The sequence below is a fragment of the Apis cerana genome, linkage group LG7, assembly GCF_029169275.1.
Source record: "Apis cerana isolate GH-2021 linkage group LG7, AcerK_1.0, whole genome shotgun sequence".
NCBI classification, from domain to species: domain Eukaryota; kingdom Metazoa; phylum Arthropoda; class Insecta; order Hymenoptera; family Apidae; genus Apis; species Apis cerana.
In genome coordinates, this window is record NC_083858.1 from 1,670,937 (window position 1) to 1,687,701 (window position 16,765).

The 16,765-nt window shown below is 23.4% G+C and overlaps 2 protein-coding genes and 2 long non-coding RNA genes across 11 annotated transcripts in view; 2 read left to right on the plus strand and 2 right to left on the minus strand.

Annotated features, from left to right (window-relative positions):
* LOC107993704 (spectrin beta chain, non-erythrocytic 5) overlaps positions 1 to 9,339 on the minus strand; it is a 31,634-nt gene extending 22,295 nt beyond the window's left edge. For all 3 annotated transcript variants that reach the window (XM_017050258.3, XM_017050259.3, XM_017050257.3), the window contains exons 1-3: positions 9,100 to 9,339; positions 5,542 to 5,792; positions 5,131 to 5,298 (exon numbers count right to left, since the gene is read on the minus strand). In XM_017050258.3, coding sequence (XP_016905747.2) covers positions 5,131 to 5,298; positions 5,542 to 5,792; positions 9,100 to 9,121 — 441 coding nt within the window. In that variant the 5' untranslated portion in view covers positions 9,122 to 9,339. The remainder of the gene's footprint in view (positions 1 to 5,130; positions 5,299 to 5,541; positions 5,793 to 9,099) is intronic.
* LOC133666476 (uncharacterized) lies at positions 92 to 1,206 on the plus strand. 2 transcript variants are annotated; one of them, XR_009830669.1, is made up of 2 exons: positions 92 to 253; positions 857 to 1,206. It is a non-coding gene; the product is annotated as an uncharacterized LOC133666476 (long non-coding RNA). The 2 variants fall into 2 exon arrangements; XR_009830670.1 differs by having other exon boundaries at positions 861 to 1,206.
* On the minus strand, positions 7,382 to 8,782 carry LOC133666475 (uncharacterized). The gene is made up of 2 exons (XR_009830668.1): positions 8,641 to 8,782; positions 7,382 to 8,109 (listed from the first exon to the last, which is right to left on the minus strand). It is a non-coding gene; the product is annotated as an uncharacterized LOC133666475 (long non-coding RNA).
* On the plus strand, positions 8,745 to 16,684 carry LOC107993708 (jerky protein homolog-like). Of its 5 annotated transcripts, none has more exons than XM_017050269.3 (2): positions 8,745 to 8,880; positions 15,871 to 16,684. In XM_017050269.3, exons 1-2 carry the CDS (start codon positions 8,826 to 8,828, stop codon positions 16,611 to 16,613), a joined length of 798 nt encoding a protein of 265 aa, XP_016905758.1. In that variant the 5' UTR covers positions 8,745 to 8,825; the 3' UTR covers positions 16,614 to 16,684. The 5 variants fall into 5 exon arrangements, with proteins under 5 accessions (XP_016905758.1, XP_061933547.1, XP_016905760.1 ...); XM_062077563.1 differs by lacking the exon at positions 8,745 to 8,880 and adding an exon at positions 11,615 to 15,237 and having other exon boundaries at positions 15,700 to 16,684; XM_017050271.3 differs by lacking the exon at positions 8,745 to 8,880 and adding an exon at positions 11,615 to 15,237.
* The last annotated feature ends 81 nt before the right edge of the window (positions 16,685 to 16,765 follow it).

Genomic DNA, 16,765 nt, shown 5'->3' on the forward strand with positions numbered 1-16,765 from the left:
GTTCCAATTTATTGTTTACCAGATTCTTATTTTATCGTGGTTTCAAAACGAAGGTTATCATACAGTTATTCAAATTCTTTTTTTTTTTCTTTGCTAAATATATATAATGTGACACGTTTGTTCTGATTCTCAGTTCCTTTCACGATAATTGTTAAGAAATGCAAGTCACACGTTCTCCTGTCTGTACTTTCACCAAAACTTTTTGCTCAGTTTTTTCAAGCATGCTTTTAATTATATATATATATGTATATATGTATGTATATGTGTGTACACATGCATATGAAAAAAATATAACAAAAATATAAAATATAAATATAAAATAAAAATATAAATATAATAATATGATAAAATATTTTATATTGATATAAGTATATTATTGATTAGATAAAAATAATATAATAACCTACTAAATGATATTTATAAAATGGCAATTAATATATGTATTATAAATATGTAGATTGAAACATGATGTGGAGTAAGATTGTAAACTTAATTGTTTATAATTAATAATTGTACATAATATAATATTATTTTAAAAGCAATTTTATTTTAAATTTTATTTTTTTAAAAGCAAATTTATCAATTTTAATATCTATTTTCTTATCAAATACAATTTTAATATTATTTTCCAATATTCTAATTTAAATTAAATTAAATCAAATAATTTAAGATATTTAATTATTCAATTTTTAGAATTAAAACATGAATTAATTTTCAATCATATTCTAACATTATTTAGGTTTTTAATCTTTTTAAAACAAAATCAATATATAAAACATGATTCTCGATCAATGTAATTGAATCATAGGTTTCATGAGAAAAATATCAGGGAATCAGTGTCATTGAATGTTCACAGGTAGCCAGAGGCGTTGGTCCAGACTGTGGACAGGCTCTTGTAAGTGGTTATGGCGGAATAGTGTCTAACGTGAAATGATCAACACACCAGCAACGTATGTGCCGTCTGGTTTCATTTCACATCTGCGGGACTCACGGTCTAGCAAGTTTCGCCTCGGTCGCTGACCCTTCCTTCTCTCTTTCTGTGAGTTTCATTCCTTTGATCCTGCCTATGGTTTGTCCTTCTGTCCTTCTTCCAGAAATTATTTTTCTGTTTTTGATTCTTTGATTTCAATTTCTTTCGTTTGTTCTTGAATAAGATATGGTGATTATTGCGATAATATTGAATAAAAATTTTTTTTGTTATTATTATGTAATTCTTTTTGCTATTTCATTTTTTTGCGAATCCTTTTTTACCCTCTCTTCCTTTTTTTTATTACACAATAGTTGTTCACTTTTTTATTAGCTCTCCTAGCTCTCCTAGCTCTTCTAGCTTTTAGTTTTTCCTCTAAACTTAAACTTTATCCAAAATTTTTTTTGTCGATATTTCAATGCTCGAATAATTAATTATTTAACATTTTAAACTTCAATACATAGGAGACATAATTATATATTAGTAGTTATTTAAATGTTATAATATTTTAATAACTCGATAATTTAATATTTCTATAATATATTTAATTTCTTTAATATATTTTACAACAATTTTATAATGATATAATTATATTAATATAGGAAATTTTTTTTCTTCATCTCTATCTACGTTCTTCTTTAAGATTAGACATTGACAATGAGAAATATTGTTCTCATGACTATTTTAAGTTTCACGGAAACTATAGTTTCTTAGAATGGCCTAAGGATATCCCCCTAATTACAATCGGCACGGATTCTTTCAGTCATGGGAACAGCCCTTAGCGAGAGGCATCCACTATTATCAGTCTTGAAGGCATAGTTATAAAATACTTCTCGAACTTTACATTATCCTAAGAATAGTTTACAAGTTTCAGCATAAAATTCTCTTTCTCTTTATCATATTACATATCAATCTTCAAAATTCTAATTTTTATTGATATTTCCCATGAATAAAATTTTTACAAATTTTCTTTTAAAAAAATTGTTTTAATATAATGAATCATAATAAAAAATGACAATTACTATGCTTTAATTATAATATTATATGTTTAAATTAGCAGAGAATAATATATTTGAATTTCAAAAGAAATTTCTACAAAATTCTCTTATCGACATTATACCAATACTACCTGTAAATTTTCATCAATAGATTAGAAATAACAAAAAGTTGTTATATTATTTACTATTGAATTAAGCAATGTTATTCGTGTAGCTATAAATAGTTATTATTGGGAAATAAAACAACAGACAGAAGGTATGTAATTACATGGATTGTAATTACAATTACAATATGTAGAATTTAAATTGAAAACTTCAGCGTCGATTACGAGATAGGTATATAAATTTAATGCTCGTTTAAGATCACGTCCGCATATTTTACACTTTTTATACGCGATTAGCAAAATGCTTTACGTAACGTCACAAATCGCGTAACAAGAAGGAGCGGTAATAAGTACGCGTAAAACATATCTTTTCCATGAATAACTTTTCATTTGCAAATTATTCACTCGATCAATTTTTCGATAAAGAAATAAGTTAAAAAAAAAATTACTTATGGATTAAAGTTATAATTTTTGTTTAAGAATTATTTTTTAAATAATAATAAAAAAATTTCTATCGTATTATTTTATCCTATTATCTCAATCATTCAATTGTTTAATATTTATAAAAATTGTTTTCTTAATTTCAGATAATTTTTATAACATTATTAACTTTATAACATTGTTATAAAGTTATAAAGTTAATCAAACATCTTAAATTGTACTTGATAAGATCATGATAAATTCAAGTAATAAATCATCAATAATTATTTGAAGTAGCGTAATAACTATATTTAACGTCCAAATTCATGAACAACCACACCTAATCGAATTCGGCGCGCAAATCAATCACGATATATTTTATCACGTGATATGTCATTGAATAATGATGATCAATGTTTTCTACTTAGATTGCTCGATAGAATATGGATTATTTTTCAAAGATGATACTTGGCTAATGCAAATATATTTCACGAACGTTTCGATGATTTTTCATCCAGCTTAGAAAGTTAGGGAAAATCGGCGCGGCAAGCGCGACGAATTTCAAATCGCGAAAGTATTTGACGAAAGTTGACCTGACATTTCGCAAGACACGGTGTGTATTTTCATTTCTTCGAGTTCTCTCCTTTCGTTCGAATTCAACTAATTGAATTTCGCATCAATCCGGGTCAAATAAGTAGAGCAATGATGAGATAGGTTATATTTATTTCTGAAAATATAATAAATAGTATCCTTAATTATAGGTTAGAAGATAAAAAAAATATAATTACTTCTAAAAAAAAAAATAATAAGATATTATTTCCTACGAAATTTTTATATAATTAAAAAAGTAATAAATTTTGGTTTTTGTAAATTAACAAAATTTTCTTCTCAATTATTTCTAAAATATTATGAAATGAAATTTTATTATATTGATTATTATTTTCTAATGAAATTTATATATATATTGTTTATATGCACTTTTTATAATCGATAAGTATATAACCATAAAGGTTAGAAAAGACGTCCTACGTGTACACGGAACTCGTGGCGAATCCTTACAAGTGCAAAGTCCTCGTGAATGGCCTCTACGCTTCGTAGCTTATGACATAATAGTTTTATGTGTGCTGCATATGGTGCGACATAATGCACTTACGGGATCGTAGGCGCAAGACGTGTTTGAAAGACATTACTTCCAAGTATTGTGACTTTTGTAATTTATTCTTATGCAATCACATGGAAAATCGGAAGATATTTTGTTGGAAAGAGCTTTACGCTCTAAGAAATATAAAATATTCGTTATATATTTTTGTTAGTTTTATGTTTTTTTTTTTTTAAAACCTGAATTGCATTATAAATTTAGATTTTACATTTTTTCAAAAAAATTGTAAAGCGCTATATTTGTAAAAAGAAGTCTATATTTTTTTTTTGGTTAAATGTTTTAGATTTATGATATATTGATAATAGATAATTACGAATAAATTTCTTTGTTATTAAAAATAAGTACTACCAGCATCATATAAATATATAAAAATTTTTTTCAAAATTTTGATGTTTTTTTTTAATTTTATAATGAGTTTAAAATTCAATACTTAATTACTTTTAATCAATTTTTTATCTACAATTATTCATATACTTATAATTAATATATGTAATAATTTATAACCTCAATTGTTAAAACGGCTAATAGTTTGAATATAAAATGATCAAATAAATGAAAATCAGAAACTGGATATAGTTATTTATTAATATTTAATGAGGAAAAGTTTTATTGAAGAATATTTCAAATTTTGTTTGCGCAACAGCATCCCTTATATAACTTTATAATTGATTATAATGCTAACGCGAAATAAGAGACAATTGTGAAACTGTGAGAATTATTTCCTAATGAATAATTAGATTCATCGATATAATGGATAAAAATGCTGAGGATTGTATCTCCAAAAGAAATTTTTTAATTTTCATTAAGAAGATATTGAATATGATAAATCATTTATATTTAAAGAATATGTTGGAATTAAAATAGAAAAAAAAAAGTTTCAAAGAAATTGACTTTTATTTAATCATACCGAGAATAGTAAATCTTATTTGTAAAATGAATTGCAAATATTGGTAGACTGTTGAAAAAAATTCAGAGATATTAATAGCGTTTATTGAGACTAACAATAAGTAAAGAACAAAGAGAAAACTCTCAGTTCTCCGAAATTGATTATAAAGTATAATTTTCTGTTCTTTCAAGAAATGTGAAATTCAATATTTTAAATTTTCTTAGACATTATTTTTTTTTCTCAACTTTAGAAAGTTGTATTTTCTAAATTTCCCTAGTTTTATAATTATTCAAGAAATTAGAAACGTAATGTATTAGTTTGTATATTATTTAAATCTAAGGAATTTTAGAATGATTATAAAATTCTAAATCTTTTAAAAAGTTTAAAAGATCTAAATCCTAAATTTATATTTTTCAAAAAAATATAAAATTTTATACTATTTATTTAAAAATATTTTTAAGATTCACGTATGATTATTAATTAATTTAATGATCATATAATGGGAACGAAACGCATTGTCTCGAACGCATGTTTGCAATGCGGAAAAATTAATGCTAATTTAAATAATATGTGAGAAAGCAATTAATTAATCCTACCTTTGTATGAAGAAATGCTAGAGATTTGTTCACGTTCTCGATTTTGTGTACTCGCATACGACCATTGTTAGGTTTGGCCAATCGTTCACCAGAGATGATCTCCAGCAATTTCAATAACTTCTTGCCGTCTGCTAGATCCGTGAATAAATCATCTACTTCCATACGTGCCTGCAAAGTGAAAGTAATCGATTCAACGAGCTGGATTTTTTTCTGCGCAGATATTCTAGCGACAATATGAAATAACGTGAGTCATTTTTATAAATATCTTCAATATTATCTAAATATTATTTTTAAACTTTTTTTCACTAATTTTCAGAATATGAAAAAATATTCATAACATATTCATAAAATAGCAAATATAATTTTCTTAAGTAATTAATATCATTAAAATATTTTAAAAAATTATGATACCTTCAATAAAAATGAATTAATCCATTTAGTAAATGTTTTCTTCTGTATATGCAAACGTTCTTCCTGCAAGGCCTTAATACGGCCCTGCTCGAATCTCAACGTATCTTCCCTTTGAGTCATTCTCTTTTGTATACCAGAACCACCCCTATATTTGTCGATTCTGGTCGGTGGATAACTCGATATATATTCGAAATTGAAGCTCCTGTTTTGGGGTGCAGCGCCAAGCCCAACGCCGGGCACATACTGCGCCCCTGGAATTAAACATTTTACCAAAATTAGATTTTGAACATAACATCCTGTTTGAGGATTTAAGAAGCATGTGCAGCGAAAATGGAAATTTCTATTTCCATTTCAAAGAAATATTCATAAAAACGAAATGTTAGAAAAACTAAAAAAATTTTTTAATTTTTCAATTTTATATATATTTTAAGACTTTCCTATATCATTTATAATTCTAATATTAATCCTTTCTCTTAATATTAGTTTTTTTCTAGCTCTTCTTTATTTATTTCTACTCAAAATTGATTTTAACATAAATATAAATATCAATCATAAATATTTTTGATATATTGATGTACTAATATTAAAAATTAAATAAATTTCTAATATTATCAAGATGTTAATTATTTATATTATTTTAAAAATAAGAAGTTTCTTTATATTAAATATATATTATAAAAAACAAAATATTTCATTTGATCTTAACTTTAAGATTAAAAATCGAGGAAAACAATTTTATCACTTTACCTCATTCTACAATAGAAAAGAAATGGCAGTTCTATTAAGATCCTAGTTTTTCCACATATGTATACACTAAACAAGCAATTCACATTCGCATACATGTTTATTCGACTGTTGTTCATTCCTTATAAGACGGAGAAAAATTTATGATACATGCTTGTTCGCTGACGATAGCAACGATAAAGCGGGGACAATAATCTTGTCGAGTCACGAACGCTAGTAAAAAACAAAATGGTTTTACCAGGTAAACGTTATTCGCGCTTGTTCTTTATTTACTTTGCACGCGTTTTACTACAATACCGCCCTCTTTTTTCCCTAGTAACTATGTCCGCCATTGTATACGGACAATACGTATTATTAATTTAACTGGCGATTTAATTCATAAATCATAAAACAAGATTTCTTTTAAAGTAAAATGATTTAAAATAAAAAGTTGATTATAAATTTAATCATTTTAATTAGTAATTTTAATAGATTTTTAGTAACATTTTAGATTAATTTTTGAAAGTATTTCAGGTTAGGTTATGTAAAATAAATACTTCATTCCTAAATCAAAAATATATGTTAATATTAAAACTTACATGTTATTAAGAAATTACAATTTTATTTATATTTTTTAATAATTTTTTGAGGTTATTGATTAGAACTTGAAACTTTGTTTTAATTATTGATTAATAAATTGATAATAAAATTGAAATCATAAAGAATATTCAAAATTTTACAAGTTTTTATTTAATATTTATTTTTTATTAATTTTATTATTATCCATTAAATCTACTATCTAATAAATTAATATCATAAAAATCAACTGATAATAACTTATCTATTACAAATAAATAATATATCAATAAAATGTATTTTTAATTTTTTCTTCAATAGAATTCAATAGAATTAAATCTAATCTTATATATCTTTCAACATATAAAACTTGATATAATAATATAATCTTTTGGATTAAATATATAGGATGATTAGAAGAAAAGATTATTTTAGATTATTATGGAGATAAAAAAAATTTAGTTGAGTCTTCTTAAGAACATAGCTATCAAAGTTGGACACATTCAAATTACGATACGCGTTATCATAGTGATATAATTCATTAGTGATAAATCAATAATTCATATTGTTTATTTTATCAAAACAATTTTTGTGAATTTATATATAATTTATATTATATTTTTTTTAAAAATAAATAAAATGACATTGAAAAATAAAATAATAATGTTGATCGTTATTATCTTTTTTACAATTTTAAAGTAATTTTTAAAATTGATAATAAAATATATAAATTTTTTTAAAAAATTTAGCAAAAATGTTATTATTTATTATTATATTATTTTTAAAAGATAAGAAAGAAACGCAAAAAGCATATATCTGACATGTAAACGAAATTTAACCTAGAACTTCCAGAATTTAAATCTAACCTAAAATATTCATAAAGTTAAATGTAATCAAAATTATTGTAAACATTTTTTTTTCAAAGAATATTTTTAATAGAATAAATATTATTACATTACATAGAAGAATAAGAGAAAAAAATAAAAAATTTAAATGTCTAAATTTTCAAGAGTAGAAAATAAAATAGCTATACTAATGGAACAGCAACTTCAGTAGTTAGTTCATGTTTGCGTTGAAAAACGTGCCAATAGACTTTTGCGTGCAAACCAAGAGGGCAATGGCAAGAAACTAACATCGTAGATTTGATTAGAGTGCTTAAACCCTTCTTTGTGAAAAGCTGTTCGTCGCGTTTCTAAGCCGCTAGAAACCATGTAACGCGATTGTAACGCGTGCCCGTGTATACGCTTACGGATTCTTTGAGTAAAATGTCTGCAAACAAAATATACGCGTCGTTTGTGATTTTAAATAAATTTTGTTTCTGAACTGTTTCAAAAGTTTAAAAAGCAAGAAATGTAGTTTTTTTTAGAAATAAATTTCAAGTTATTCATATATTAAATTCTTATTAAATATTAAATTAAATTTTAAATTAATACATAAATATACACAAATAGGTTAGGTAAGAAATGAAACTTGCATGATTATTAAAATTGAAAATAATTTTTAAAATATTTTATGATGAATTATATAATATAATAAAAAATGGAATTCTTCATGCTTTTATTTTGAAAAAAAATTTAAATTATAAAAAAAATTTTAATCTAAATAAAAACAATAACATATTAATGAAATTTCATAAAACAATTATTTGAAATAGAAATTGAATGTAAATGAAAGGAAATTATTTATTATTACAATTTAAGAATATTGAAAGAAATATTTAATTAAATAATTTTAAAAACATGATCTTTTTTAACAAATATTTTGATTCACTTCTGATTTAAAATGAACATAACCAATTACCGAATTGATTAAATCTGGTCAAATTTCATCAAACTAAACAAACTTTTACTACTCCTATTTAAAAATATTCTTAAAAGTTATTAAACATTAAAAGATACTCCATCGATAGAATCCAGCTACGAATAACCTAAGTCGACGAACGTCTAATCAACAAACGACACTCCTTGAAGGTCTAATTACATGGAATGCATGACAGAACATCGATAGATAATCTATCTACGCAGATAATCTCATATACAGGTATAGTTATTTTCAGATCGCCCTATCTCACATCATGAATGCTTTGTAATATTCCTTTCAATAAAATGATAAAAGAATTTTAAAATATTTATTTGAATTAATTTATAACCAATATTTTTAATCAAGAATTTAATTAAAAATTTAAACATATTTTATTTAAACTCCATAACTTATTAATTAAATTACAAATTGAATAATTACTATTCCAATTTAACATACCATTATAATAACTGTGTGACATGGCTCTTCTTATTTTAATCGTCTATCCCTTCTATCCACTGTATTAACATGACGTTAATTTTATTGAAATATTTTCGTTCGAAAAAATAAGATTTTAATGATAACGATAACAAAAGTGAGAGAAATCAAGAACGTTTAAACGTCTACGAATGGCGACACTGAACTGATTCAGCTGTTAGCCCAAGACCACTGACTGTCAGGATTCTTATCGCATATTGCGAGTATGTGTGTCCACTATTCGTTTATATAGTAGGAACGAAATATGAGCATATACGTTTTGTATACACATGATACTTTAATCAATTTACAGCATAATACATGAACTTTATCAAAATGTTTAAATTAATACAAGTTAATTAAGTATATGCAGTATTATTTTTTTATTATATACATAGTAACAATTATATCTTTGAATATTGAATATTTATAATATTGAATAATTTGTATATATATATTTATATATATATAAATTAGAAAGAATAATATCGCTAAATTTTTTTATACATAATTTTCTAATCAAAATAAATATAAAATATACTCTTAAATAAAAACAAACAACCAAACTTTTGTCTGGTGCAATATGAACAGTGACATGATAATTTATTTATTGGCTAACATTGTGAATTTTTATATCTTTTCAAAATCCTAATACGTCTAATAATTGATAATAATGATAATAATAAATTGATATTGATAATATTTTCTAATAATATATATATATAATATACATACGATATATATATATATATATAAAATACATACGATATATATACGATATAATATACGATATAATATAATGATATATTCGTGAAATTTATGAATTGTTTTTGAATTAATTAGATGATCATTTGTATATAAACTATAATACAATTATGCAGTTGAGCATAGAATATTTTTATAAAGATGCAGATTGTGCAATGTACATATTAGAATGAAATTTGCATAAATTAATCGATGCAAAATCATGATAAAGAAATTAGAACAACTTTTAATGAATGAATGCATGAATGTAGTTTGCATCTTGTTAAGGGTACAAATTTTGAAATTTTTATAATTTTTTATTTGTTATGTTTTAAATTCAATATTTAAGAAAAACAAATCATTTAAAATGACGGAATCATCTGATGTCATGAGATAAAAATAGATTAAGTAAATACACTTTTATGATATTAATTTGTCGTCACTTTGTGATATAATTGCATAAACATATAGAATTATTAACATGTTCATCAATATGACAGAAAATAATTACGAAAATATAAATAGATATTAAAGAAAAAATGCATTCCATTCTCTTAATCATGTGAAATATTTAATATTTATATTTAATATTTATTATGTATGTATTTAGTGCATTTTTTTTATCTTTAATATTAGAAAACTTGTCGACATTCATAAATATCTACTATAGACAAGAACTTTAGAATTCAAAAATGTTTTCAATTGGCTCATCAGCATCTTCAATATTTATCAACATTTTATCTACATTCGTTAACATTTTTAATATTTGCTACTATCATTTTCAATAATGAATGTCATTTTTCTATAGTTTTCATTATCAACGAAATCTATCAACAATTTCAATTGTATCAAAATTTCAAATTCCCTATATTTCCAGAATTTTCAATATCGTTGATATTTCACTGTAATCGTCGTTATTTCTACAAATAACTTTTCAAATATTATAGTAACCTACAATCTAAATTCCGATTACTGATACCAAATATCAACTAAAAAACATCTTACGTTTAAAAAGTGAACTTGACGACGTTAAATTATTTCGTATATCAGACAGACGATTATCTGACAAAGTGGCAATGACATTATGATTTATGGATCCATCTTACTTCTACTACTTCTTCTTTTGATAACATTGATGTTGATGATGAGAAAAAAAAAAGAGAAGAAATAAAATGTATGAAGAAAAACATTTTCAACGTTAAATTGAGAATTATTTATTACATTATTTATTTATTTATTATTTATTTATAACATACATATATTTTTTCAATCATTATTTACTTTCAACTAATCGTTCACACGAAACATAACAGAAAGTAAAACGAAATTCAAGATCTATTATTTTTTTTTCATTTCTTGCAAAACATTAATTATATTTATAAATTTTAAGGAGAAATTTATGAATTAATTTAGAGGTTTAATTACTTCCTTCTTGATGTTTATATGCTACATCAATTTTCACTCGAATTAACTTTCATCGTTCAGCTTCGGTTGCAATAGATAGTATATGAACTCGTTTATTCGGCCAATGAATAGGAAGTTCGAGGTTTAACCGGAAGTACGCTGTATGCTCCACACCATTATTAGAAAAACATTTCAATGAATTGCAATAACATTCAAATAAAAATCGACAGTTTTTTTGTAATCGATTGAAAATATAGTAAATCTTTAAGATAGATTTTTCAATCTCAAAGAGCTTTAGTTATTTAAACCACTAATCAATTTTTAGAATTAGAAAAATAAATACTTTTTTATGCATAAAATCCATCTATTTTCTTTTACTTTACAAAGAAAAAATTTCTAAATTATTAATGAGTATAAAATAAACAATTATTAAATAATAATTAAAATCTTAATTATTAAATATTTACATTGTCAAAATTTTAATGAAACTTTATCAATATAAGATTATAAAAAGTAATAAAATAATAAAATAGTTAAAAAAAAAAAGAAACTAAATGAAAACAAAGCGTTTGAAGAACTTAGAACATGGCTGATCATTGCCAGGAAGTACGAAATTGCCCCGGAAATACGGTATATGCAACGATGGGTCGAGAAGACTATGGCAGAAGAGACCAGGTGAAATCTGAACCGTATTATTATCGAGACTCGTCTCAACTCATGTCAGTTCGAAAAGAGACACCAACGTTCTATTGACACTGATAGCTCGTGCAAACATTCATCCGGCGTACTACACGCGTGTACGCCAAAGGGAAAAGAAATAAAGGATGTGGCAAGCTTTAGTAAGTTCAAACGATATGACGACATGTCTATATTTGGGCATCAACTAGTACCGATGTGAACGAGTCACTTCGATAATTCTCTGCTATTCAATAATACTTATTGTCAATTAAATATTTTTTTGATTATGAATCCGATATTAAATATTATTAAAATCGATAATTAGATTATTTAATAAAATTAAAAATTTAAAAATTCTTATATTCAATTTTTTAACTTATTTATAATAATAATAAATAAAATATGTTCCATGTGAGGTTAACTATTGAGAAAGAAAAAAAAATCCCTAGAATTGAAATACTATATATATGACAACAATATATGTGATATAAAAATGATCAAAGTTTATAATTTATTTTAATATTTTTTTTTAAAATTTAGCTATATGTATATATAAGATATTAAAAATAAAGAAATAATATTATTATATTTTTTATTCTCTAAAGAAGTATGATTATATTAAAATTATTAATAGAAATTATATATTGTTTAAAATTTATATTATAAAATTGAAAAACAAATTGATAAATTTCTATTTTATTAATAACAAGATTATAAAATGTTAATTGAATAAAAAATTCAGCAAACTAGAAGAAATATAATCTTTTTTTTACAATATATCATATACGTGCTCTTCGTTCACTGGTTTAATATAACAATTTCTTACCGGAAATGCTTTTTTATTATAGGAAATATATAAAAAAACATACTGTTATCGTATGAATGAATTTAAAATATCAAATTATATATTGTGTTTGAAAATTATATAATAAGAATAAAAAAACAATAATATTATAAAAAAACAAGTCAAATGTATACATAATCTTTGAATAAATTAAATAATATTACTTATCAAGAGAATAACAATAATAACATTTGGAACTTGAAACTGTTTTTGCTTTTGAAACGAAAGATAATGACGTTATTTGACGTAATTCTGTTTTAATTTAGAAATGAAATCAGTTCTTGGAATAACATTTATGATCCCAATCTTGTATAATATTACTAGCATTGAATCACATAATTACTGATAAGCTAAAAGTGAGAATAAAAATGCAGTGTGATTGCTTTGCTTTGCATAACAGTTTTGAAACGGTGTAACTGATTATTTTTATCATTTAAATCACTAATTAGTTACACTATTAAAGTTATCGAACAATTATTCATATCAATTTTACATAAAATAGTTTCTACATAATTTTTTTGTTTTACTAGATAGAAGATAATTTTTTATATATAATTACAAAAATAATATTTACATAATTATAAAACGTTTCATCTCAAACGAGTACTGTACTTTAGCTGTACTTTATTTAATCAGTCGACACTTGTTAATTCAGATGACATCATTAGTTTCTCGGAAATTTGCACATATTGTCGACATTTAATTTTAATTTCATGGTATTATGATGCGCAAGCTTGATAATTGAAAACTGGCGCCGTGATGTTTGGTGAAGTGACACAAAAAATCATTTCCAATTCATTTTTATTTTCATTCCTTAATTGAGATAATAACATATATTTTTATTTACAGTAACATATATATTTTATTTAAATTTTAAAATTTAAATACTTAAAAATATATTATTCAAAGAATTAAAAATTCAAAAATTCAAAAATTATGAAAAATTATAGAATTATGAATTTATGAATTCGAAATATTGTTTATATTTTATAATGTTTAAAAACTTTTAAGAAAAAACCGCATACGAAATTGTAACATATATATATATATATATACACACATATATATATATATATGTTACATATATATATATATGTAATGATTTATTTATTACGAACTTCATAATCATTTAAATTCTTATTTAATTAAGAAACAAAGACCTCGTCACAGAAAATTACTTATTACAATAATAGCACAATGAAAAGTAATTATTTTATACGATTTCTCATATTATACCACTAATATTCATCATTAAATATAATAATAATAATAATAATAATAATAATAATAATAATAATAATAATAATAAAAGGCAAATCACATTCAATTCAATAAACGGAATTCATAATAATTTATATTTGGAAAAGAATTTTATACAAGAATTATATTTGCAAAGTACTAGTGAGTCATTCGATTTTCTTTGCAAATGTAATTATAAAGTTATAACTTTCATGCAATAGATTGAGTAACAAGTTATATTATGTAATTATTTATATTCTCAATTTTGAAAGATGAAAAAAAAAAAAGATTCTTTAAAATCAAAGAATTCAAGTATTTTATTATTTACATGCATATCTTTATTTATTTTATAAAGATTTAATCTAAATTGAATTTTAAAAAAACATATTTATATTTATTTTTATATTTTATTCAGGTTCATATTTTTATATATTAAAATATTTTGTACTCATCTATTATATTTTTTAATCTCATTATCTCAAATATCTCTCAATTACCTTATTATATATGTATATATAATACATATATAATTTATGAATCGATATCTATATATTATCAAAAATGTGAATAAAACGTATTATTTTACAGAAAATGATTACTTATGTATCATTTTAATCACTAACGTCACTGTTAGTTGCATTTCTTGTCTACGCAACATCATAGCTTGCGGTGTCTTTTGTAACTTTCGCGTAAACTCCCACGCGCTACATTAGGCCACATTTCATTCTCTACTTAGAGGCACGAATTCACCATGGAATTTACCAGTATATGAATACAATGGACTGAAATTATTCAGATATTCTTCAAGCGGCTGATTTGAATTTTAATGAACTTGTCTTTTCGAACAGAAATTGTCACATAATATAGAGAGTCTTTCTTTTTTTGCTAATGCAAAGCGAATTAAATCAGAATTAAATCAGATTGGACACGATCATTAATATAATATATGGATTAATATAATAAGAAATATAATGTATTAAAAGATGATAAAAATTTGTAATGAAAAATTTACATATGAAACATGCAATATTTAAAAATTTTATTCATTAATTTTCTCTTTGATAATATATTTTTTATCTATATTTTTAATTATGAATACCAGAGGACGTTGCGAACGAAATATTCTTTTCCTTTTAATCAATGACTAAATGATATTTTGAGTGGGAATTCAAATGTGTTTGCATTATACAAATAATTAAATCTTGCATAAAGTAAGTTTTTATGATTACTATGTTTCATTTTCCTTTGATTTTCATGGACTGATTAATTCAAACATTTATAATAAGGTTAGATGACATAACCTATAAAGAAAGATTTGTTAATCAATAAAATAACAATTTTAATATTTATTAATAATTATGTAAATTCATTAACAAACATTGATTGAAAGATATTTTCTTTTTTTAGAGATTGAAAAACATATCTTTTTTTTTTATGATAAATTTATTTTATTTTTTTCAATTATATAGTTTATTTATTTTCTCATTAATTCTATTTTTTTCAAAAAATAGAAACAATAAGAAAATCACTCAATATAATAAAAATATACCAATTTCAATTTTAAAAGAAATAATAAAATATATACTATAAAAATTTATATATTTTAGTTTTCAATTAATTGCATTGAAATTTACTTTCAAAAATATTTGTTTCTTGAAAAATTATGTTTATAGTTGGTTCATCAGATTAATTCTTCATTACATCACAATACTAGTATGATTAATTAGTATGCAGCAAACAGGAATATTACAAGTAGGTCAATATTATCTATTATAAGATCATTAAATTATTTCTAGAATATCTATTATACAGACTATATTATTTTTTATATTTGACATTTACAGGTATGTCAGGAAAAAGGAAGAAAGTTACTGTGACTATAGAAAAGAAGTTAGAAGCTCTATTCAGAATCGATAAAGGTGAGCCAATGAAAAGTGTTGCTGTTGATTTAGGGGTAGGAACATCTACTGTTTCTGATTGGAAAAAGAATCGAAAGGAAATTGAAGAATTTTGTGCTAAAATGGTTTCTAGAGATAGTTTAGGTAATAGAGGAACAATAAAAAAAGCAAAGAATGTAACATTGGATGATGCACTCTATGTGTGGTATATTCAAGAACGTGAAAATGGTATACCAGTGTCAGGACCTATTCTTAGAAAAAAGGCTCTTAGTCTTAATAAAAAGCTAGGTGGTGATCCTACTTTTACAGCAAGTGTAGGGTGGTTAGGTAGATGGAAAGCCCGTCATGGAATAAGACTAACTCTTTGCAGTGAAAACTTATTAGAAGATGCAGTTACTAATGACAGTTCAAATCAATTAGTGCTAGAAAATGATATTGTAACTGTGTGTTTATCCACTGAAGATGAAGAGGACATTCAAAATACTTTCAATGATAAATATCATCAAAAAATAACACATATAAATCATCTTGAAGCAGCAGAAATGTTAGAAAAACTAATAAACTATTTTGAACAACAAAGTGATATTTTAAAGAATGATTTAGTGGCATTAAGAAATTTACATGATTATGCATCAAAAAAATATTTATTGACTTTAAAAGAAAAAACATCTTCTGATTTTATTAAATAACATTTTCAGTGTATGTCTCTAATTAAATGTAAATAAATTCTGTAAATATATATTTTTTTATTTCTGATCTATTGAGAATTATATATTGAATATTCATCAATCCCCATAAATACATTTAATTTAATGTTTAATTCAACATAAATTTATTAATT

Coding starts and splice junctions, on each gene's coding strand:
- LOC107993708 (XM_017050269.3), top strand. CDS start 8,826: ATGCATGACAGAACATCGATAGATAATCTATCTACGCAGATAATCTCA. Junction 8,881..15,870: donor GCAGATAATCTCATATACAG/GTATAGTTATTT, acceptor TGACATTTACAG/GTATGTCAGGAAAAAGGAAG.